Here is a 19,994-nt window from a genome sequence, read left to right on the forward strand (position 1 = left end):
AGTGACCCGGGCTATATCAATGCACAGAGACGTGCTCTAGTTATGTTGCATTATTTATGTTGCATTAAATGCATCAACACAGAAACTGCCAAACCAGCCAAGAAATTCTTTCATTTTCTCTAAAGTCACAAACTAAGTTTTACTCATTTGTTTCCCCAAAACCTTCTCCAGATTCCTTTCCCACTTACCCCAATTAAAAATAGTATCCTTGGGGGACACCTGGGTGGCCCGGTGGTTCAGAGTCTGCCTTTGGCTCGGTTTGTGATCCTGGGGTCCTGCTTCTCCCTCTGCCTATGTCTCTGCCTCTCTCTGTGTGTCTCTGATGAATAAATAAAATCCTTAAAAAATAAAAATTAAAACAGTATCCTAAGCTAACAATGTAATATTATCAACACAATTTTGTTTGTTGTTATTTATGACCTGCCTATGTATATGTGGTAATCCATACAGACATTACTAATGGGGCTTTAAGGATAGGAACTATATGAATGGGGAAGAGCGGTGGGAGGGATAGTTTTTGCTTCAGCCTTTTAATGATATTGTTGTTTAGACCACATGAATTTATTAGGTATTCCAAAAATTTCCAAAACAGAGAGAACCCCAGATGCATCAATATTATTCTAACAGGAATCCAGAAGAAGAGCATGAATTGAATGGACAGAGACAATGAGTAGATAATAGTTGTCCTATTTGGTTTGAGTTGCTATAGAGAATACCAAAGACTGGGTGGCTAAAACAACAAACATTTTTTCATAGCTCTAGAGAAATCTGAGATCAGGGTGCCAGAATGGTTGGATTTTGCATAAAGGCCCCTCTTCTCAGGTCACAGAAGGCTGTCTCTCTCTGTGTCCTTATATGGTGGAGAGAGGAAGCTCTGATCCCTTCATCTCATCACATCAGGAATTAGGGCTTTAACATTTACGTGGAGGTGAGGGGCTACAAACATTCAGTCCACAGCAATGGCTGAGAGTTCCTAGAACTGAAGCAAGATACACATTTCCAGATGGAAAAAAATATCTGATGAACAAGATAGATTTTGAGGAACAATTAAAAAATATACTTAATGCAAGGAAATATCAAGAACACCATGAAGAAAAAAAATGTGAAAACTACAAGGAGCAACAATTATCTTGACATAACTTTTCCTATTAGCCACTTTGGTGCCAGAAGACCGTAAGAATCGTACCTCTAGAGTGTTAAAGAGTGCTCTGAATCTAGAATTCCACACCCATCTTCTAAGTCCATTATGAGCGTGAGACATATAGATACCCCATGAGGCACGATGATTCCAAAAGCTACTACCTGTTGAATTGCTTAATTATTGAAGAGCATAGAAAAATGAATCTAAATGTAAGAGAATGAAAGAAGTAAGAACTCTTAATTTTTTTTTAATTTTTTAAAATTTATTTATGATAGTCACACACAGAGAGAGAGGCAGAGACACAGACAGAGGGAGAAGCAGGCTCCATGCACCGGGAGCCCGACATGGGATTCGATCCTGGGACTCCAGGATCGCGCCTCTGGGCCAAAGGCAGGCGCTAAACCGCTGTGCCACCCAGGGATCCCCCCCAAGAACTCTTAATTTTTAAGAATGTCTAATTTGGAGGAAGCAAACCACAGTGCAAGCCTTAAGGACTCATTTTTTAAATAATTTCCAGGGATTCTATATTTGACCAGCTGACTGGGAGACAGTTTTACTTCTGACAAAGATAATAAATATCAGCACTAGTACTAATTAAACACCGTACATGCTCAGCATTCTCCAAATTGCTTATGATGTGTAAATTCATTTAACCATCATGGCAACCTTATGAGAAAAGCATTGGTTTTTCTAGTTTACACCAAAAGAAAATTGAATCATAAAGAAGCACCATTCCTGGCCCATGGTTAGATGACTCGTAAGTACTAGCACTGAGATTTAGGGACTGACTGTCAAGGGCCTAGGGTACTTGTTTAGCCACCATGTTCCAGTGGGTCATCCGTCCCTGCCTTGTGTCACGGGGAAGGTGCTGCCTGGGAGACACTCTCAGAGTCCAGCCGCACTCCCGCAGCCAGGCTCTGTAGCCAGCTCGGATACCCCAAACCAGATCTGTCTTCATTCTCATGACTTAAGCTATGATCTGCTCTGTCTCTGATCCACTCAAAAGCATTCTGTGCTATTTGAAGCAAACACCTCTAAAGGAAGACATTTGTGGTTCCCCTCTTAGTCTTTTTTTTTTTTAAATAAAGATTTTATTTATTTATTCATGAGAGACACAAAGAGAGGCAGAGACACAGGCAGAGGGAGAAGCAGGCTCCCTTTGGAGAGCCCAATGAAGGACTTGATCCCAGGACCCCAGAATCATGACCTGAGCCAAAGGCAAATGCTCAACCACTGGGCCACCCAGGCGTCCCTCCCTCTTACTCGTATACCCAGCCCATCTCCTCTTCCCTGAACTCTCAGCTCAATCCTTGATCTTGATTCTATGTCTGAACCACTGGACCAAGTGTTTATTCCCACTATCCTTGAGGTTTAAACATGAATATTCCCAAAGGACTTTGACTCAAACTTTTCTGAGTTGCTTTTTTTTTGCTGCTATAAGAAGGCAGCTCTAAACCATTTTACACACAACCCCATCTGACTCCTAATACTGGGCTCCCAGCAGGGGCGATTATTCTCTTATATCATTTATTCTGTTTTTCCTTGTTCTCCCACAAAATGAAGCATGATTCCTGATCCCTGGGAATCAAGGTATGACAGGTCTTATGAACTAATGACCCAATGGAATGACAAGAAACAAATGGTTGCATGGAAACATGTTTATTTTTTATATATATTTGCAATTTTACATTAGTTATAGACACATCTATGTAATAATAATGCTAGAAATACATATATTTCAATGCTTTCTTCTAAGTATTTATTATAAAAGGGCATGGAAGGGCAATTACTCATCCCTCATTATACAAACAAGTAAATGCATATTTTAGAAAAATAACTGATCACTCGCTTCTGTAACTATATCAGTTACATAAAACTGACAGTGAACAATAATTAAAACCATTATATAAAATAATAAATAATACAGTTAAAGTTAATGCTATAAAATAAACCCATAGTAAGGAAGACCTAACTGGGACATCCTTCTACTTATGAGAACAAATGATTAGTCAGCTTTGTAATGCTAAGGTGGATAGTTGTCTAGTTATTTCTGTACTTATCATTAGTGTGTAGAAGAAGTTATTCAGAAAAGAGCAGAAATGTGTAGGAAAAAAGTCTCTAAATTTTTGGCACTCATTGCAATTCTGAGGCTTACAGCTCATATTACAAAATCCTGTGCAGAAACAGAACTTTTCAATTTTGGGGTAAGACAAGCCTGCCAAAAAAGAGGATGCTCTTGGTGATTTTGTGCATGATAAGGAAGAGGAAAGGATGGTCTGCCACAAACTGTGGGCCTCCGTGGCCAGTTCTCCCTGACAGAGTGGCCCCAGTGCCAGCAGCTGCTTCCGTGCCCTCCTCGTTCACATCAACTGTGGCTTGATGGAACACTTGGGACAGAAACAGGTCATTTGTGTTGGACATTCCTGAGAAATTGGCCTGGCTTTGGCTGAAGGCTTCCTCCATGCCCATGTTCCTGAGAATGGATCTGAGTTCATAGCGCTCCTCTAATTTGAACTGGGGGAGGTACACCTCCACATTATCTTCGGCCATCGTGTCTTTGCTGGTCCACTTAATGAATTTGTCATAGGTTATTTCACTTTCCAGCTACAAATTAAAACATTAAAAAGAAAAGCCTATAAGTGCTCAGAAAAGAAGGCAAATAACTTAAAAATATGTTAAAAATCAATGACTTTAACTTTACCATATGGTGGGTGATATAAAAATTTTATACACCGGTAAAATTTTTTGCATGAATGTAGCACGTATGACATATGTTAACGATCTAAATTAAACTTTGAGACATGAACATTTATTATCAACCAATTCACATGTTTCTGTGAGGTGCTGCACACCATTTTCTATGCCTATAGACATGTTTGTCATGAAAGGTAAGTTTAGCTGCAGAGGTTTAAAACAATACAAGCTAGAATGGCTTACCAACTCCAAGCCAGTGGACACATCAGTAATTTCGTCTGGAAGCAACAAGAACATGCTGATGTTTCCAGCATATGGGAGTTCTAGAATCTGAGTCTTCAGGTCCCCTATGTATCCAATGTTCAGGTCTGCATGCAAGTACATCATCTGTACAGGAACGCGCTGAGTCTAAAATTATTAAAAAGCAAATTATGAAAGTCGATATTAAGATGTCAGGAGATCATAATTAGACATAAAAGATAAGTAGGTTCTGCTTTAGTGTTGAAGAAATATCTTCTTAAAAATCAACAAACTATTTATACCCTCACAGCTGCTCTGATCTTATTAGCTTTATCATGATTACATCTATTATTAAGATGGACAATGATAATACTTACAATAATACTAAAATATTTGTTCAGCACCTGCCATGGGCCAAGAACTCTGCGAAATCTCATTGAATCCTTACAATAGTCAAATTCCACTGATCAAAACATGGAATCCATGGAAGATAAATATCAGTAGAACCTTAGTATAGAACCTACATCTGCATCCAGAATTATGTAATTCTAAAGCCCATGGTCTCAACATTACTCATATAGCCTCTCAGAAAATTACTGAGTGGTACTCGGTAACTTGAGTCAACCAACTGTCCAAAGTGCATAATTTATGACTAACAAGTCATGTAGGAGCATGAGTGGTCTCTAATTTTTTTTCTCTGTCTTGGCCAAGGTCCTAAAATATATGTTAGGAAAAGTCCATCTTGTCTCATACCGTGTTCACACGGAAAGGATAAAGTCCATTTAATTTCTTCTCAAATGGAGTCTTCCATTTTCCTTTGAAGTAGACAGCATTCACCAGGACCATCTTGGTGTCCCCATCTACAGAACCTTTAGGTAACAAGTCTGGGATTTTGCCTACAGAAAACATGACACATGTTTAGGTTTCATGACCAAGAACTGCGACGTTATTATGATTTGAATCTCTTGAGTCCCCATCAAACTCAGCATGTACATTTGTCAGATTCTGCAGAGGTAATGACCTCAAGCTCGAGTTTTTCTCCCAATGTATCTAAAGCAAAGCAGACTACATTTCTTGGAAGGTTTGCAAAGTCCAAGTGAAAATGAAGAAGTAATGCATCTAAAATTTAGAATGCCTATCAAACTGGAAAATTTTCACCTCGTTTTTTGTTGTTTTCTCAAAGTTTCTCAAAGTTTAGAGCTCCTTCTAGATCTGATCCAGACAATCTATGAGTCTGACCCACTGACTCATTCAAAAACTTTTTTTTTTTGAAGTCACGCTACACCTACAGCAGAAGTCAGGCAGATACAAGAGAGGAGAAATGAAGAACTGCCCTGGAGGGAAGAGAATGTTGGAAGAGGTGTTCAAAATAAGCAGTGAAACAATGTGTCAGAAATTCTACAGCAGAATGCAAAGTGCTTTGGCAGTGCAGAGAAGGGAGTACATGAGCGTGCCAGGGAAGGAAGGGTCTCAGAAATTATCACATCCAAGTGTGATATTTAACAACAACAACAACAACAAAATGGCTTAAGAAACAGCCCATGTATAGTAAATATCTGCTCTATAATTTTTCAAAGGCTCAAATACATCATTTTACTTAATCCTCATAACTATTCTGTTGGGGTCTCAGTAGTGTCATTTTACACAAAAAGATCCCCTGCTGAGAAAGGTTAGCAACCTCGTCAAGCTCACAAACTGGTAAACTGGTCAGGCTTGTGTGCCCACCACCACTGCTACCAAACCTACCGACAGACACAAGACTAATACAAAGGTCAGTGTAATCTGACCAGCTTCCATAGATTCATCATTATATCCCCAGTCAACTGAAATTCTTGGTGACTTATAGATCAATGGAACAGAATAGAGAACCCAGAAATGGGCCCTCAACTTTATGGTCAACTAATATTCAACAAAGCAGGAAAGATTATCCACTGGAAAAAGGACAGTCTCTTCAATAAATGGTGCTGGGAAAATTGGACATCCACATGCAGAAGAATGAAACTAGACCATTCTCTTACACCAACACAAAGATAAACTCAAAATGGATGAAAGATCTAAATGTGAGACAAGATTCCATCCAAATCCAAGAGGAGAACACAGACAACACCCTTTCTGAACTTGGCCACAGGAGCTTCTTGCAAGATACATCTATGAAGGCAAGGGAAACAAAAGCAAAAATGAACCATTGGGACGTCATCAAGATAAAATGCTTCTGCACAGCAAAAGAAACGGTCAACAAAACAAAAAGACAGCCTACAGAATGGGAGAAGATATTTGCAAATGACATATCAGATAAAAGGCTAGTATCCAAGATCTATAAAGAACTTCTTAAACTCAACAGCAAAGAAATAAACAATCCAATCATGAAATGAATTGGCAAAGGACGTGAACAGAAATTTCACAGAGGAAGACATAGACATGGCCAACAAACACATGAGAAAATGTTCCACATCACGTGCCATCAGGGAAATATAAATCAAAACCACAATGAGATACCACCTCACACCAGTGAGAATGGTGAAAATTAACAAGACAGGAAACAACAAATGTTGGAGAGGATGTGGAGAAAGGGGAACCCTCTTGCACTGTTGGTGGGAATGTGAACTGGTGCAGCCACTCTGGAAAACTGTGTGGAGGTTCCTCAAAGAGTTAAAAATAGACCTGCCCTATGACCCAGCAATTGCACTGCTGGGATTTACCCCAAAGATACAGATGCAGTGAAATGCCAAGACACCTGCACCCCAATGTTCACAGCAGCAATGTCCACAATAGCCAAACTGTGGAAGGAGCCTCGGTGTCCATCGACATGACTGGATAAAGATGATGTGGTTTATGTATACAATGTGATATTAGTCATTAGAAACTACAAATACCCACCATTTGCTTGGACATGGGTGGAACTGGAGGGTATTATGCTGAGTGAAGTAAGTCAATCGGAGAAGTACAATCATTATATGGTTTCACTCATATGGAGAATATAAATATAGTGAAATCTGGGATTAGAGGGGAAAGGAGAGAAAGCAAGTGGGAAATATCAGAGAGGGAGACAGAACACGAGAGACTCCTAACTCTGGGAAACGAACAAGGGGTAGTGGAAGGGGAGGTGGGCGGGGGGATGGGGTGACTGGGTGACAGGCACTGAGGGGTGCAGTTGACAGGATGAGCAACTGGGTGTTATACTATATGTTGGCAAATCGAACTCCAATAAAAAAATATACAAAAAAAGAAAAGAAAAGAAGAAAAGAAAAGAAAAGAGAAAAGAAAAGAAGAAAGAAAAGAAAAGAAAAGAAAAGAAAGAAAAGAAAAGAAAAGAAAAGAAAAGAAAAGAAAAGAAAAGAAAAGAAAAAAGAAATTCTTGGTGACTAATGACAATTCCTACGGCTTCACTTAACTTTGTGACATGAATGACAGCACTAATGTGATCATCACAAATAAAATAGACAATTCCCTCAAATTATTATAAAATATGGTAAAGCAGTCAGCCCAGGGGACCACGAGGCATTCTGGCAACACAACTGTTTCCTTCACAGCCACTGAAGACAATGTGTAAAGAGAAAAAAGAATTGGTGCTGTTCTCAGAAAAGCAGAACCTCCACATCTCTTGAATGTTGCAGCTTTTACTTTCACTTCTGCTAACCTTCACTTTCCCTCATTCCTCTGTGTCTGTGGTTTGTCAGTATTTTAGGACAGTAATTGCAAAATCTGTTATAGAAATGAAGAACAAAAGTAATCAACTATTTTCAGAGGAACAGAAATATTTTATAAATTCTACAGAACTCAGTTCATGTGTTTTTTCCCATTATGGGCACCAAGAAACCAAGACACCAAACTATTGCTGGAAACAAAGTTTTAAAACATAGGAGTTACATGAAATTTACTTCCTGCCTAAATTGTCTAACAGACTCTTTAAACACCCACATGAAGAATTCAGAATTAGACTAAGGATCGAACAAGAGGAACCCCCACTTTCACCACTAACTGGTAGTGGGATCGTGAATGAGCCAGTTAACCCCTCAGGGACCCGGGGTCCAACAAAAAAAAAGGGGCAAATTTGGGTAAATTATCTCCAAGGACCTTTCTGTCCTATCAGCTCATAAATCTATGGAATACCCAAGCAATTCACCTTTGCAGTAATCTCTATATTATTCTTCTTAGAAATCTGTCTACATGTTGCTAATCAGCAGTTACTTATTTAAGTCCTATTATTCTACCTGGAGATTTGGAAGAATGAAGGATTTTCATGATCGGTCAAAGGCTGTGCTAATTTTTGTGGGGACACAGGAGAAGGGTGACATATTGCCCTTACCCTCAAATTATTATAGTCTATATGGGATGGCAAGGCAAGCAAAATAAAATCAGTTCAGTCACAGTTGAAGGCTGTACAAAGCAAATGTTTAGCAGGAGTCATGAAGCTAACAAAGCTCCAGAAGAGTGGAGAAGAGGCGAGTGGCTGGGAGATACCGCTAAGAAAGGCTAGGACTCTGGTGAACCCCTTAAACCCTGAAGTTAGGGAATGCAGAAAAAGTAAGCCTGGAAGTAGCAGCTGACATGCCATGGAGAGCTCGGGAGCCAGCAGTCATCAAGCACAGTCGGTTGGATTATTAAGAATTCAAAAGTCAGGGCCAAGAGTAAGATCCTCTGCAGAGGCCAGCTGGAGGGCAGTGAAGTTGTTCCCATGTGGGGACGTTGGGGACACAGTGACTGCATGACAAGTGGCGTGACTTCACCTCTGCAGTCTCATCCCCTCCCTTGTGCTTTACATTCAAATCCAGCCAGTCTCTACTCCTTGCCCCAGAGGGCCAAGCTCCCTCACCTCTGCACCCTGGAACTGAGCCCTCTGTCTGGAACTCTCTCCCCGAGCCTCACCAGCTGCAGCCCATTCTCATAATCACAACATAAACACTTCTCATTCCCAGAAGACCCTTCCTGTCATAACATTGGAGGCAAGGGCCTTTCTCGTGTGCCCCCATAAAAGCACGTATGACCACCTTGCAGCCATTGCCGATTGAACTGAACACCTCCCCTAGGCCGTGAGTTCTAGGGTGGCGGGGTTCTGTCTCCTTTCCATTTTTATCCTCCTTTGCGTGTACGGTGCCTGGCTCTTGTAAGTGCTGGATAAACCATTGTTGACTGAAGGATTGAATTCAGTAACAACGAATGGATGACTTAATTAAGTTTGAGTCCTGGTAAAAACCACATAGTGAGACAGGAGCCCATGAAAGAAGTAGGGACATGAGCTGCACCAGCAGGGACCTAAGACCTCACAGCAGATTGGCTGTGAATGGTGAATACCAGTTAAAATACTTTTCTGATCCTGCCTCTTCCATTGCCAGTGGTCTCGCACCACTTACTCAAGGGGAGGGGGTGGGGGAGGAACACATCTTCTTTCTTTGTTTTTGTCCACACCGGACATACAGCACAATTATTTCAACACTGGTATTTCCTGCCTTGGAAATCCTCTCTGCCTGCCCTCATCTTCCATTCTTAGGTAACATCCAAAATCAGATTAGTAAGTACGGAACAGATGTCTTCCTGCAGGAGGCCTCAACTCTCCTTTCTCACTTAGAACACCACTCAGTTGAACAAGAATAAGGCTACACTAGCCGAAGTAACTACGGTTGGGTGAATTTTGAGGGAGTTAGGGCTAAGTGCAGGGAATGATTTCTTAAAAAAAATTAGATGGGAGGTTTCTAACTGAAAAGAAGAACAGGAAATATTGCTTTGGTTGTACCTTTGGTTTGAGTCTTGACCCAGGAATTAATCTTTTTTCGGGTTTCTTCAGCACATTCTAGGAAGTCCACTGCCTGGGGTTCTGTGGAGTAGTATTTCTTGGAGAGTCGCATATATTCCTTTAAAGCAAGAAATAGGCCAAAGGTGACACAAAATGAGACTTGGTGTCATTGTAAATCATGGGCTTCCTGCCCAAGACTTGGGGGGAGGGATGGGGGGGCCCGAGATAGGGGAAGGGGGGCTGGGAGGCTGAAAGAGGAAACGGGGTGGATTATGCGTGCTCCGGGGACCCCCTTGCCCACACTCATTTGCACTCCTGCACTGTGCACTACGGCCACTGGGTAGGAGGGGAAGGCTGGGCTCGCGGGAAGGCTCGGGAAACCGGCGCTCCCCCAGCTCGGGCGCTCGCTGTGCACGCGGGGCTTCTGCAGCCGCGGAGGGAGCGCCCACCACGGAGCATGCGCAGCGGCCGCCGTGACCCGGGGCGCGGGCTCGCCGCCCTCTCGGCCTGGAGGGCGGCTGCACGTCGTCGGGTGGGGGCCCAGCCTTTGCAGCTACAGGTTTCACTCACTTCCTTGAACCTCGCAGTCTTCTCTCCGAACAGCTGGTTGACGCTCTCCAGTAAGTACTCCCCGGAGGCTGCGCTGACCGCGGCGCTGAGGGAGCTGAAGGCCGAGTGGAGGGCGGCTCCCGCTTGGGCCTTAAACACAGACGAGGCGCTCTTTAGAGAACACAGGACGCCCAGCAGGATTATTTGTTAAGCAAACTTTTTTTTTTTAATGCCACAATGAAATGCTATATTAATGTATGCTTTGAATTTTCTTTCTTTTTTCCCCTAAAGATTTTTTTCATTTATTCATGAGAGACACACAGAAAGAGGCAGAGGGAGAAGCAGGCTCCACGCAGGGAGCCCCATGTGGGACTCGATCCCGTGACCCCAGGATCACCCCCTGGGCCGAAGGCCGCCGCTCAACCACTGAGCCACCCACGTGCCCCTACTTATTTTCTGACATTTTATTTTATTTTATTTTATTTTATTTTATTTTATTTTATTTTATTTTTATTTTCTGACATTTTAGAGGAATCTCTGAGGAAATACTTTCGGTGTAGTGCATGAAAACTCCTAAGGTAAGGTTTTCCTTGTTTCAGACTTAGCTGCACCTACAGATTGTGTTTAACCGGCAAGTGACCAACATCCTAGAAGAAAGTGAGGCTTCTTTGAGGAGTTCCTAAACCTCAGGGTCTCTAAGGAATTTTATTCTATTAAAACGTTACCTTAGAAATGTTTTAGAAAAAGTTAGTATATATAAAAAAAGAAGAAGTCAAAAAACTTTAAAAAAAAGAAAAAGTTAGTATAACAGCTGAAAGTATCCACTTTATAACTAAAGGGTGGTCTGTGCAGTGGGAAATCTGGGTTCTAGGAAGCCACGAGAATGCGGGTGGCTTCCAATCCGCTCCCCCCCCCCATTTGTAAGCGTGATGACAGACACGGGGCACAGTCACGCCCAGGAGGCAGAGGTCGGGGCCCTGCAGATGGGCTGCCGGGTGTCACAGGAGGCCTGACGAGCCTCCATCCTAAAGAGGCCTTCTCCACCTCCTCTGGCCCATGATTCCCTGGGCAACAGGCCAATGGAGCAGCCTTCTGAGAAGGAAGCCATGCGGGATCCCCCCCCCCCCCAGCCCATGAACATATTATGGAAGTTGCTAATCAATAGGAGTATATCTATACCCAATTTCTGTAAGTTATCTGGATAGCTGGTGCTGAAGGAAGTAGAGTATGGAGAAGAGATATTGGTATCTGAGATAGGTGAGAAATAGATACATATGTATATACATACAGGGACAGGTGATAAATAGGTAAATAGAGGGGCTGGAGAGGGATATCTGAGGGTCCTGGTCTCTCATGACGTCATCCCATTCCTCAATTGTTTGTCACTCTTTACCTTCTCCCACCTGGAAATCTACATCCGGGCATGTGCATTCTCGTTGCCACAACGGTTTCAGAATGAATTGCACATCCCCAACCAGAGGCAGAGTGGTGTGATCGAATTTAGAAACAGTTCTGGCCTAAAAGCCATGAAGCCTAGGTTCTACTCCCCCCCTGCCCATACTTATCAGTGTGCTCAGAGGATATTTGTTTAAGGGCTCTGAGTCTTTGTTTTCTTTCTATGAATGGAGGAAGTTGTACTAGGTTCTTTCCCTGTCTACCACGGTGACTTTAAGATGAGAAGATTCTAGAAATAAAATGCAAAATAAATTATGAACCAATGAGTTAGATACCTGCGAAATAGCCTCAGGATAAGGGCTCTTCTGGATCTGCTGCATGAGTTCACAACCTGTAAGGTTTTCTGGGGTCACGGGGGTCTCAGGGGCTCCAATTTTGTCAAACTGAAACACCTATAATTGGAATTAGACAGAACACAGTTAATTGTATCCTTTCCTGCCAGATTATTCACCTTTAAACCAGCAGCTCTCAGGTATCTCTTAGTGGTCCTGTCTACTTCCCTGCCTTTGTGTCTCGGGAACAAGCAGATGCTCTTTATACATAATATATAAGTGTCAGCAACTAGAATTTTCCTCACAGGAAACAGCTTGAGTTATTTTATACTAATCCATAGACTGGCCATTTAGACAACACTTTGTTATTATGAGGTGATTTACAATCTCTTCACTAAATTATCTAAATTATCATCCAACCCATAAATGGCCTTGATAAAAAATGCTAGTATTGTGAAGAAAGTAATAAGATTAGCTCATGACCTTGTATTTCTCTGTCTTTTCAATGGCCTTATATATTATACACTTTTCATCTGTCAAAAGTCAGTTTAAGCATAAAAACGGTTATTCAATATGAACAGGGATCACATAAGATATTTGCACATACCGTATTACACATGAAGACCAACATCTATGTGGGAGACAGGCAACAGGGGTCAGATGACATATAGACAATCTTTATATTGTGAGTGGCAGATCCAGAAAACACAGGGAAGCTGTGCAGGTGAAGGCTGGCCCCTAGGAAGCTGCCTCAGGCTCCTTCCCAAAATTACAGCTTCCCAGCCTGTCCTCTCCAGTCTCAGCACCCCCACGCTGGCCCTGCACCCAGGCCTTCCCCCAACCTCCAACATCCTCTTGGTCTTGCTGGTCCTGCAGGACATCCTTTGGGGGGCCCAGGGTGAGGAGGAACTTATCTGGTAACTAGATTGATGGTGGGGACTCTGCTAACAAAGGAAAAGTAGGCTTGCCCAGCCAGGCAATGAGTTTCTGGGTTGGCAGGAAAGGTGTCAGGCGTTGTGAGATCTTTCTCAGCTCATCAAATTATATATCAAGTGGCCCTACTCTGCCCCCACATAAGGGAAGAATATTTCCTGAAACAGCTTTTCTGCTTTTCATCCCCTCAAAGGAAGTTGATGCTTAAATCAGGAGTCTCCTGGCTAGCACCAAAGCCTTCCTGAATCATTGCAAAGCCTTCCTGGATCATTGCAAAAGCCCCCACAGAAATGGGGGATGGGGGGTGCTGGGTCACGTGGAGGCCACAAGATAGAGGCAGGCACAGTGCCCAGACAGGCAACTGAGCCCGGGCAGGTCTGGGGCCTCATCCAGAACATAAGAGCTGGGAGGACCGCTCCTTGTGCACATCAATCTCTTACAGACTTATGTGCTCTAGGAGTTCATCTCTTTTATGTATTCATTGTCTCCACTTCCACACTATCACCTTGCCCAGCAACACTGAGTCCCAGCTATGTGGCCTCTCCCTGGTATGTAAGATGAATGTGGGGATCATAGCCTCTGTTTCACAGGATCGTGCATCATATGGGCAAATTCACAAAACGCTCCTCAAAAGGTGCCTGGCGAAGGCGCTGAGGAGCACAAGCTGCTAGAACAGGTTAGAACAGCGCCTGCTACCAGGCGCTCTGCGGGTTATCTCTAATCTGCACAACCATCATGCAGGCTGGGCATTTGCGTTCTCACTTTGGAGATGGGAAAGCTGAGCCTCAGACCATGCCTTCCCTCACACACCTAGTAGGAATGCCAAAGCCACCACTCAGCACTGCCTGGGCTGTCCCCAAAGTCCGTACTTCTTCCTCCAAGCCAACCGAGCCTCTCTTTTCCTTTCAATAGGGAGTTAACCCAATTTTCCTTTGAATTGTAAAATCAGCACAGGCAGCAGAGTTATAGGAAAACAATATGACATCTTTGCATAGACCCACGTGCTTCAAGCTCTTTACAGATATGGAAAAGCTGGCTGGACCCGGAGTGACCAATATGTTCCTTTGCCTCTGGTATCAACATTTATTTGTTTTTTTATTTTAACACCCTACCCTACCTCATTTGTCATCCCCCCAGCAAATAACATTGCTTTTGATTCCTTTACATTTAAAAAATCAAGATCCTGATGTTTTCTAAAGCTCACCATGCAGTGCACGTTTTCTTTTCTCCAAGGGGAAGAGAATAAAGGGGAAGGAGTGTTGCCACATCGTGCTGGTATTAGAGTTGAGCAAGTGTTTCGTTGTAAGCCTTGATGTTTAAACTTCCACACACACAGGGAGTGAGGGCTTTTACCTCCCTTCCTCCTGCAGTGAGATTAGCCAACACCCCCCCAGTGAACCACCTCATAAGAGGCAGGTTGTAAATGGGTCACTGTGCACCAGCGAGGGACGTATGCATCAGGCAGGGTTTTCATGGGAAACCCAAAAGTGGCCGGAGGCATTTTGGTGTAACTAAACACACAGTGTGTACCCGTGAGAAAGCAGAGCCTGTACTGCGAGCATACAACGTCAGTGTTTGTCGCTACATGAATCCGAAAGAATCATTAGATGATGACCTTATCTGTCTCCCTGACCTGGACATAACAGGAACGTGTGCATTTTAAATGTGCTGAATGCATCTCATGGGAGCACTGAAGTATGTGGTGGAAGCAGGTCAATGGATTTCTAAGGCCCTGGGTCCAGTCCCCTGACTGAATGCCTTCACAGAGTCCTTCCACCAATACCTCACGATGCTGCCCCACATCCTCTTCACCCTGATTTTGAAAACTGGCCATCATGCCAGCCCCTCATTTTGAGTTGATAGCATGGCTGGGGCTCTCTGAAGTCACGCTGCTCTCCTTGCATCTTCAACAGCTCTTAAAACCAAAGGAGAAATTCTTTACATGCGTGGGGAGCAAACACAGCCCAGTGGGAGAGGCACAGAAGGAGCCTGAATGGACTAGGCATCAGGAAACCGTAGGAGACCCTGGCAGGTGCGCTGTTCACGCTGCTAGGCTTCCATCTATAAGATGATGCTTGTCTTAAAACCAAATGAGATAAAGCATGCAAAATACTTTGAAAAGTATAAAAATAATCTTATAAAATGTAAGACATGGTCCCTATTTCCAGCCTTGTAGGATAAGAAACTGCAGTATGCCTTCTGCTTGCCACAGTTGAGAGTTTTTGTGGTTTAGCTATTTTGCAGATTTGAACCTAGAGAACTTGTGTTGTAATAGCATGTGACAACCATCGACCTTGATAACATCAAGCTGTCTGAAGCATGAAATTACAATTCTACACTTCCATTCAGGTGGGACCCAGTCCTAATTTGGAGCTTTAATAGACACTCACCTTGGCCATCTGGTCTGCAGTTTTTCCCCTGGCACCCAGGTAGACCATGGCTATGGTGGATGAGATGCTCCATGGAGAGAAGAAGAGATTCGGGGTGGCAGTAGTATTTGCCAGATGCTTGAAAATATTGAGGGCGAAGATGGTGTTTGCCACATAAAGTTCTTCCATTGTTTCAATCTGGAAGGAAAGCGAGGAAGAAAAAAGCTCTAAAAGATGACAACATTTTGGGTGATGTCAGCCAAGTAGTACAGGTGAACCCTGCACAGGACAGGGCTTCCCTCTCTGTTCTTCCTTCATGGGACAACATGAAGTAGAGCTTGGATGGCATCATGGTCCTATGACCTGTGCAGCCTTATAGGGCTCCACACTTGGTGTGATGCTCTGCTGTCACCAACTTAAAATTCTTGATAATTTTGAACAAGGGGCTCTGCATTTTCCTTTTGCACTGGATCCTGTGAGCTATGTAGTTGATCCTGAGGTGCAACAAACAGTTAAATGATGAGTAGGGACATCCCATATAATAACCATAATAACAGCAATGACAATAAATAACATTCATTAGATTCTTACTATACAACAGATGCTATTCTAAACATTTTACCAACCATTTAATTCTTGCCAAAACCCTATGTGAAAGGCATTGCTATTCATGTTCTACGAGGGAAGAAACTACAGCACAGAGGATCAGAAAAGTGACAAGTGTCACCCAACTATAAGGGGCAGGAGGCATGGAAGCCAGGTGGGTGGCCTCCAGAGTCATGATTTCAACCTCTGCTGCATCTGCAAATATCAGGGACCCACATGGGCAAATACACACCTATTCAAACATATGCCACATGCACACATATTCTTGTTGGTCCCTGGTGAGATTGTCAATTCTTTCAGATTCCCTGTTTCGAAGAGTGTCTCAGATTCATCATCTGAGGGTTGTTTTTTACCCAGCTCCTATCTCCTGTACCATCCCCCAACACCCACACACACACACCTATATCCATCAATGGCCTGCAGTGAAACAGCTTCCTACATTATGAGGGGCTGTGCTGGAAATGCCACCTGCTTCTCCTGCCACCCCCCAGCAGGGCAGTCCATTGCAGCACTGCGGGGATCATACGTACACACACCCTGTCACCACCTGAAGATAAAGGACAGACACACCTTCCATGACCCAAGTCTCTGTGTGAAGCGGAATGTGGGGACACACCCAAGGTATGCACGGGTATCTGTTGGTACTGGCCAGTGATCATTCTCTGGCTGTGTGTTATGCTTTCAATGTGGCTTAAAACACACCCTATAATTACCAAAATATATGAATATACCAAATGACGCTGACACTCAGCATCCCACAGGAAACTTTGTGACAGTGGCTTCCCAGAGCTGAGGAGAGGCTGAGGGAGGTTCCAAGGTGAAGGACGTCCTGCATCTGTAGGGCTTGGCTCACTCAGCAGGCTTCCTGGCAAGCGCCAGCTCCCACGCCCCTCCCTAATCCAGGCTGTCTTAGGTGAACACTTGGCTCATGACCACTTTTTAAGAAAATCGTTGCAATTTGGATCAAAATGGCTCATGTGAAATACCACCCAATTGTATTTTAGCAAGACAAAATTGTAAATTAAGCAAAATTTGTCCCTGAAGCTACCTCTTCTCATTCAATCCTCACAAGATCTATAAAAGGTAGGTACTGTTATCTTCATTTTATAGGTAACCTCCTGATGCTCAGAGAGATTAACTTGCATAAGGTCACAGAGCTTCTATGAATGATGCAGGAATTCAAGCCTAGGTCTGTTGCAGGAACCCACTGCCTCACACTGCCTCACACTGCCTCTCCTGCTGGAGGTGAACTTCACTATTAGTGTAAGAGTTTAGGCAGCTTACTAGCTTGAGAAATGTTAGAAAGAGGAAACAAAAATAGGAAGGTAGTAAGTCCACAATGCTCCTAGAAGGCTTATTAAGTAGGGAAAAAAAAAAAAACCCAAACCCCACTATTGTATTTTGTTTCATCACAGAGATTAGGTTAACTTGGGTGACTCAGACATTTGTTTCCTCGTCCTTCTACTGATTTAAAATTGTCTTTATATTAATTAGTCTTACTGGGCAGATCGTTTTTGTAAGTTACCTCAGTAACATTTTGGAAACAAATTGAGAATTAATATCATAAATAAAATACATCTCTATCCTCTTGTGAAAAAAAATAAATAAGGACTCAGCGCCAGATGAGTAACTGTAGCCTTCTCCTAGACTGAATTCTTTATAGTATCCTGCGTAGTAGTAGGTCATTGACACTAACAAAATTTAAGTGTTAGAGAGGCTTTTGATAGCTTTCTGGTGTCTTTATAAATGAAACAAGTAAAGAGGGACAGAATTAAATTGTCCCAGGTGCATTTACTTCTTTTAAAAATAGTCTAGTTTTTATACTTTTAAGTAAGGTGCAATTAACTACATCTAACATTAAAAAATAAGATCTCATGTCTATATTGCAGTTACCAAATTCCTTCAGCAGCATTGTTTTCATTTAATTTGTGGCATTACTTGCTCAGGAAAACCTAATAATTTCTTGTTACCAAAACCTGAAGATGCAGACTGCACAGCTAGTTAGCTTCAAAGCCTAGACCGAATCTCAGCCTTCTGATTTTGAGTCTGGCGCTTTTCACATGAAGTTTGAGAAGTTTGTAGTCTTAGAAATCTATGAAGGCACACATATAGCATGTTTCCTCTCAGACAAGTCCATGCCTTACCTTTGGGTAGGAATCTGCCTGACACAATGTAAAATCAAAGTCACAGAATGGTGTCAAATAGCATAATTGCCCGAAACAGGTAACACCTGTTGTGAGTTTCTTACCACTCAAAATTTACAACTTCATTAACTTCCAGATATCATGCTGCTAATTAAGGTTTAATATTATCATGAGGAAGAATAAATGGAGAGCATATGTGGGGCTGGGCTTCTTCTCATTGGCACTGGATGTTAGATTGGAGTTTGCTGTGGCATTTAAAACAATTTGTTTTGCGACTGCATAGTGCAAATATTTAGAAATTGACCACAAAAATCAAAGAAAACAAAGAGGAAATAGTACCTTCAAGGAAACGTCCCCTCCAAACTTAGTGCATTCTCTCCCCAATTAAAAGCAGTTCCTGTTATTTGATGACTTTCATAATGAATGAGTGTCTGTTTGGGGGCATTAAATTATTTATTGAACTATTACTTCAGTCAATCCAACAACCAGTTTGGCAAATTTTTCTCTCCCATTAAATTGACCAATTATTGACTAAATTCAATAAATATAATGGGGTGTTCAACAGACCCAACCCAGATTGCTGCTGAATTTCTGCAATTTCTGACAGTTTTAGGTAAAGACGGTCATCCTTCTTATTTTTATTATATTTATATGATACTTATAGATTATTTTCATTGCTTAAATTACTGCATTTTAATGACATGTGAATTATATCAATTAATAATCGATATAGCCATTTCCATCCAGTTCAGTGTCAAAATCCTAGTCAGTAAAGAATATACATTTTCTAACCTGTTTGATAAAATCGACATCACCACTGAACTTTGGTTAATGTTACACAGGCATCAGCTGGCTTCTGAGACTCAAGAGTAAGCCTTACTATAAATTTAGGTCAACTCTTGAACTAAAATAGTTTCACTTAAAAATAATCTAAACAAGAAAACACCATGACATTTCTCCTCATTTTCTAAAGACATCCCACACTTTAACTTTCATTATTAATAATACCAATACAAAGGAAGAGGGGGGAAAAATGAAAGCCTGTTTCACAGAGATGGCCACAGAAATCACTGAAATACCTGGTTATTCCCGGAGGCGCTGCTGACAAGAAACCGTCCTCAGAGAGCTGTCAGAGTGCACACATGAAGAGGACTGGTTTTATAAAGCTCTGCCCCTCCCACACAACATTTTTTTTTCTCTTTCTAATCTGTATCCTTTGAGTGATTCAACATTTTACTCAGAAAGACATCACTATTATAAAAATGCTTGTTTGCTAAGGCATCATTTAAGAAATTTGTCCAGAGGATGACATCATTCAGAAACCTAAGAATTTGGCAATACCTACACATGCCTGTTAAAATTAGCTAAAGTCTGTCAGCCCATTTCAAGTGTCCCCCTCTATACCGGTGCCCAAGGACAGTGCCGAACTCGACAATAAGCCTTCTGTCGTTGTGCAGAGATGGCCGGTGGGCTCTTGGCAATATTTAAAGACAACAGAATCCATTCTCTCTGAATCTAGACACCCCTGAAGCGACTCTTTGGGCATGGAAAGGAAAAGAGAACCACTATTTTTCTTTCTTGGAGATTCTCTATTTTAAATTGTCTTAGGTATCTCAAACTATAATTTCCTAAATAATTCTGGGTGCCACCCTAATCTCCTGTCACCAACCACACCCAAAGAACTTTCTGTTTGCCCCTGTTTCCAACACAGATCTTATCTTTTATTATACAGAGAAAATCTGTGTACTTGATACTGACTTTTAATTTTAGGATCATCATGTTGAAAACTTGATTGAAAAAAATCACTACGCAGGGGTGCCTGGGTGGTTCAGTCAGTTAAGCACCGGACTCTTGATTTCA

General features: G+C 42.2%; 1 protein-coding gene and 1 long non-coding RNA gene across 5 annotated transcripts in view; one reads left to right on the plus strand and one right to left on the minus strand.

The window, feature by feature from the left end:
- Nucleotides 1–2,784: 2,784 nt before the first annotated feature.
- Nucleotides 2,785–19,344, minus strand: SERPINB2 (serpin family B member 2). 2 transcript variants are annotated; one of them, XM_077888494.1, is made up of 8 exons: nucleotides 19,214–19,344; nucleotides 15,406–15,582; nucleotides 12,086–12,202; nucleotides 10,377–10,505; nucleotides 9,807–9,924; nucleotides 4,829–4,971; nucleotides 4,079–4,243; nucleotides 2,785–3,745 (listed from the first exon to the last, which is right to left on the minus strand). In XM_077888494.1, exons 2-8 carry the CDS (start codon nucleotides 15,571–15,573, stop codon nucleotides 3,335–3,337), a joined length of 1,251 nt encoding a protein of 416 aa, XP_077744620.1. In that variant the 5' UTR covers nucleotides 15,574–15,582; nucleotides 19,214–19,344; the 3' UTR covers nucleotides 2,785–3,334. The 2 variants fall into 2 exon arrangements, with proteins under 2 accessions (XP_077744620.1, XP_077744525.1); XM_077888399.1 differs by having other exon boundaries at nucleotides 10,377–10,526.
- Nucleotides 10,866–19,994, plus strand: part of LOC144308218 (uncharacterized) — a 54,966-nt gene continuing 45,837 nt past the window's right edge. For all 3 annotated transcript variants that reach the window (XR_013374792.1, XR_013374795.1, XR_013374804.1), the window contains exon 1: nucleotides 10,866–10,933. This is a non-coding gene — a long non-coding RNA (uncharacterized LOC144308218). The remainder of the gene's footprint in view (nucleotides 10,934–19,994) is intronic.

The sequence above is a fragment of the Canis aureus genome, chromosome 1, assembly GCF_053574225.1.
Source record: "Canis aureus isolate CA01 chromosome 1, VMU_Caureus_v.1.0, whole genome shotgun sequence".
Classification (NCBI taxonomy): domain Eukaryota; kingdom Metazoa; phylum Chordata; class Mammalia; order Carnivora; family Canidae; genus Canis; species Canis aureus.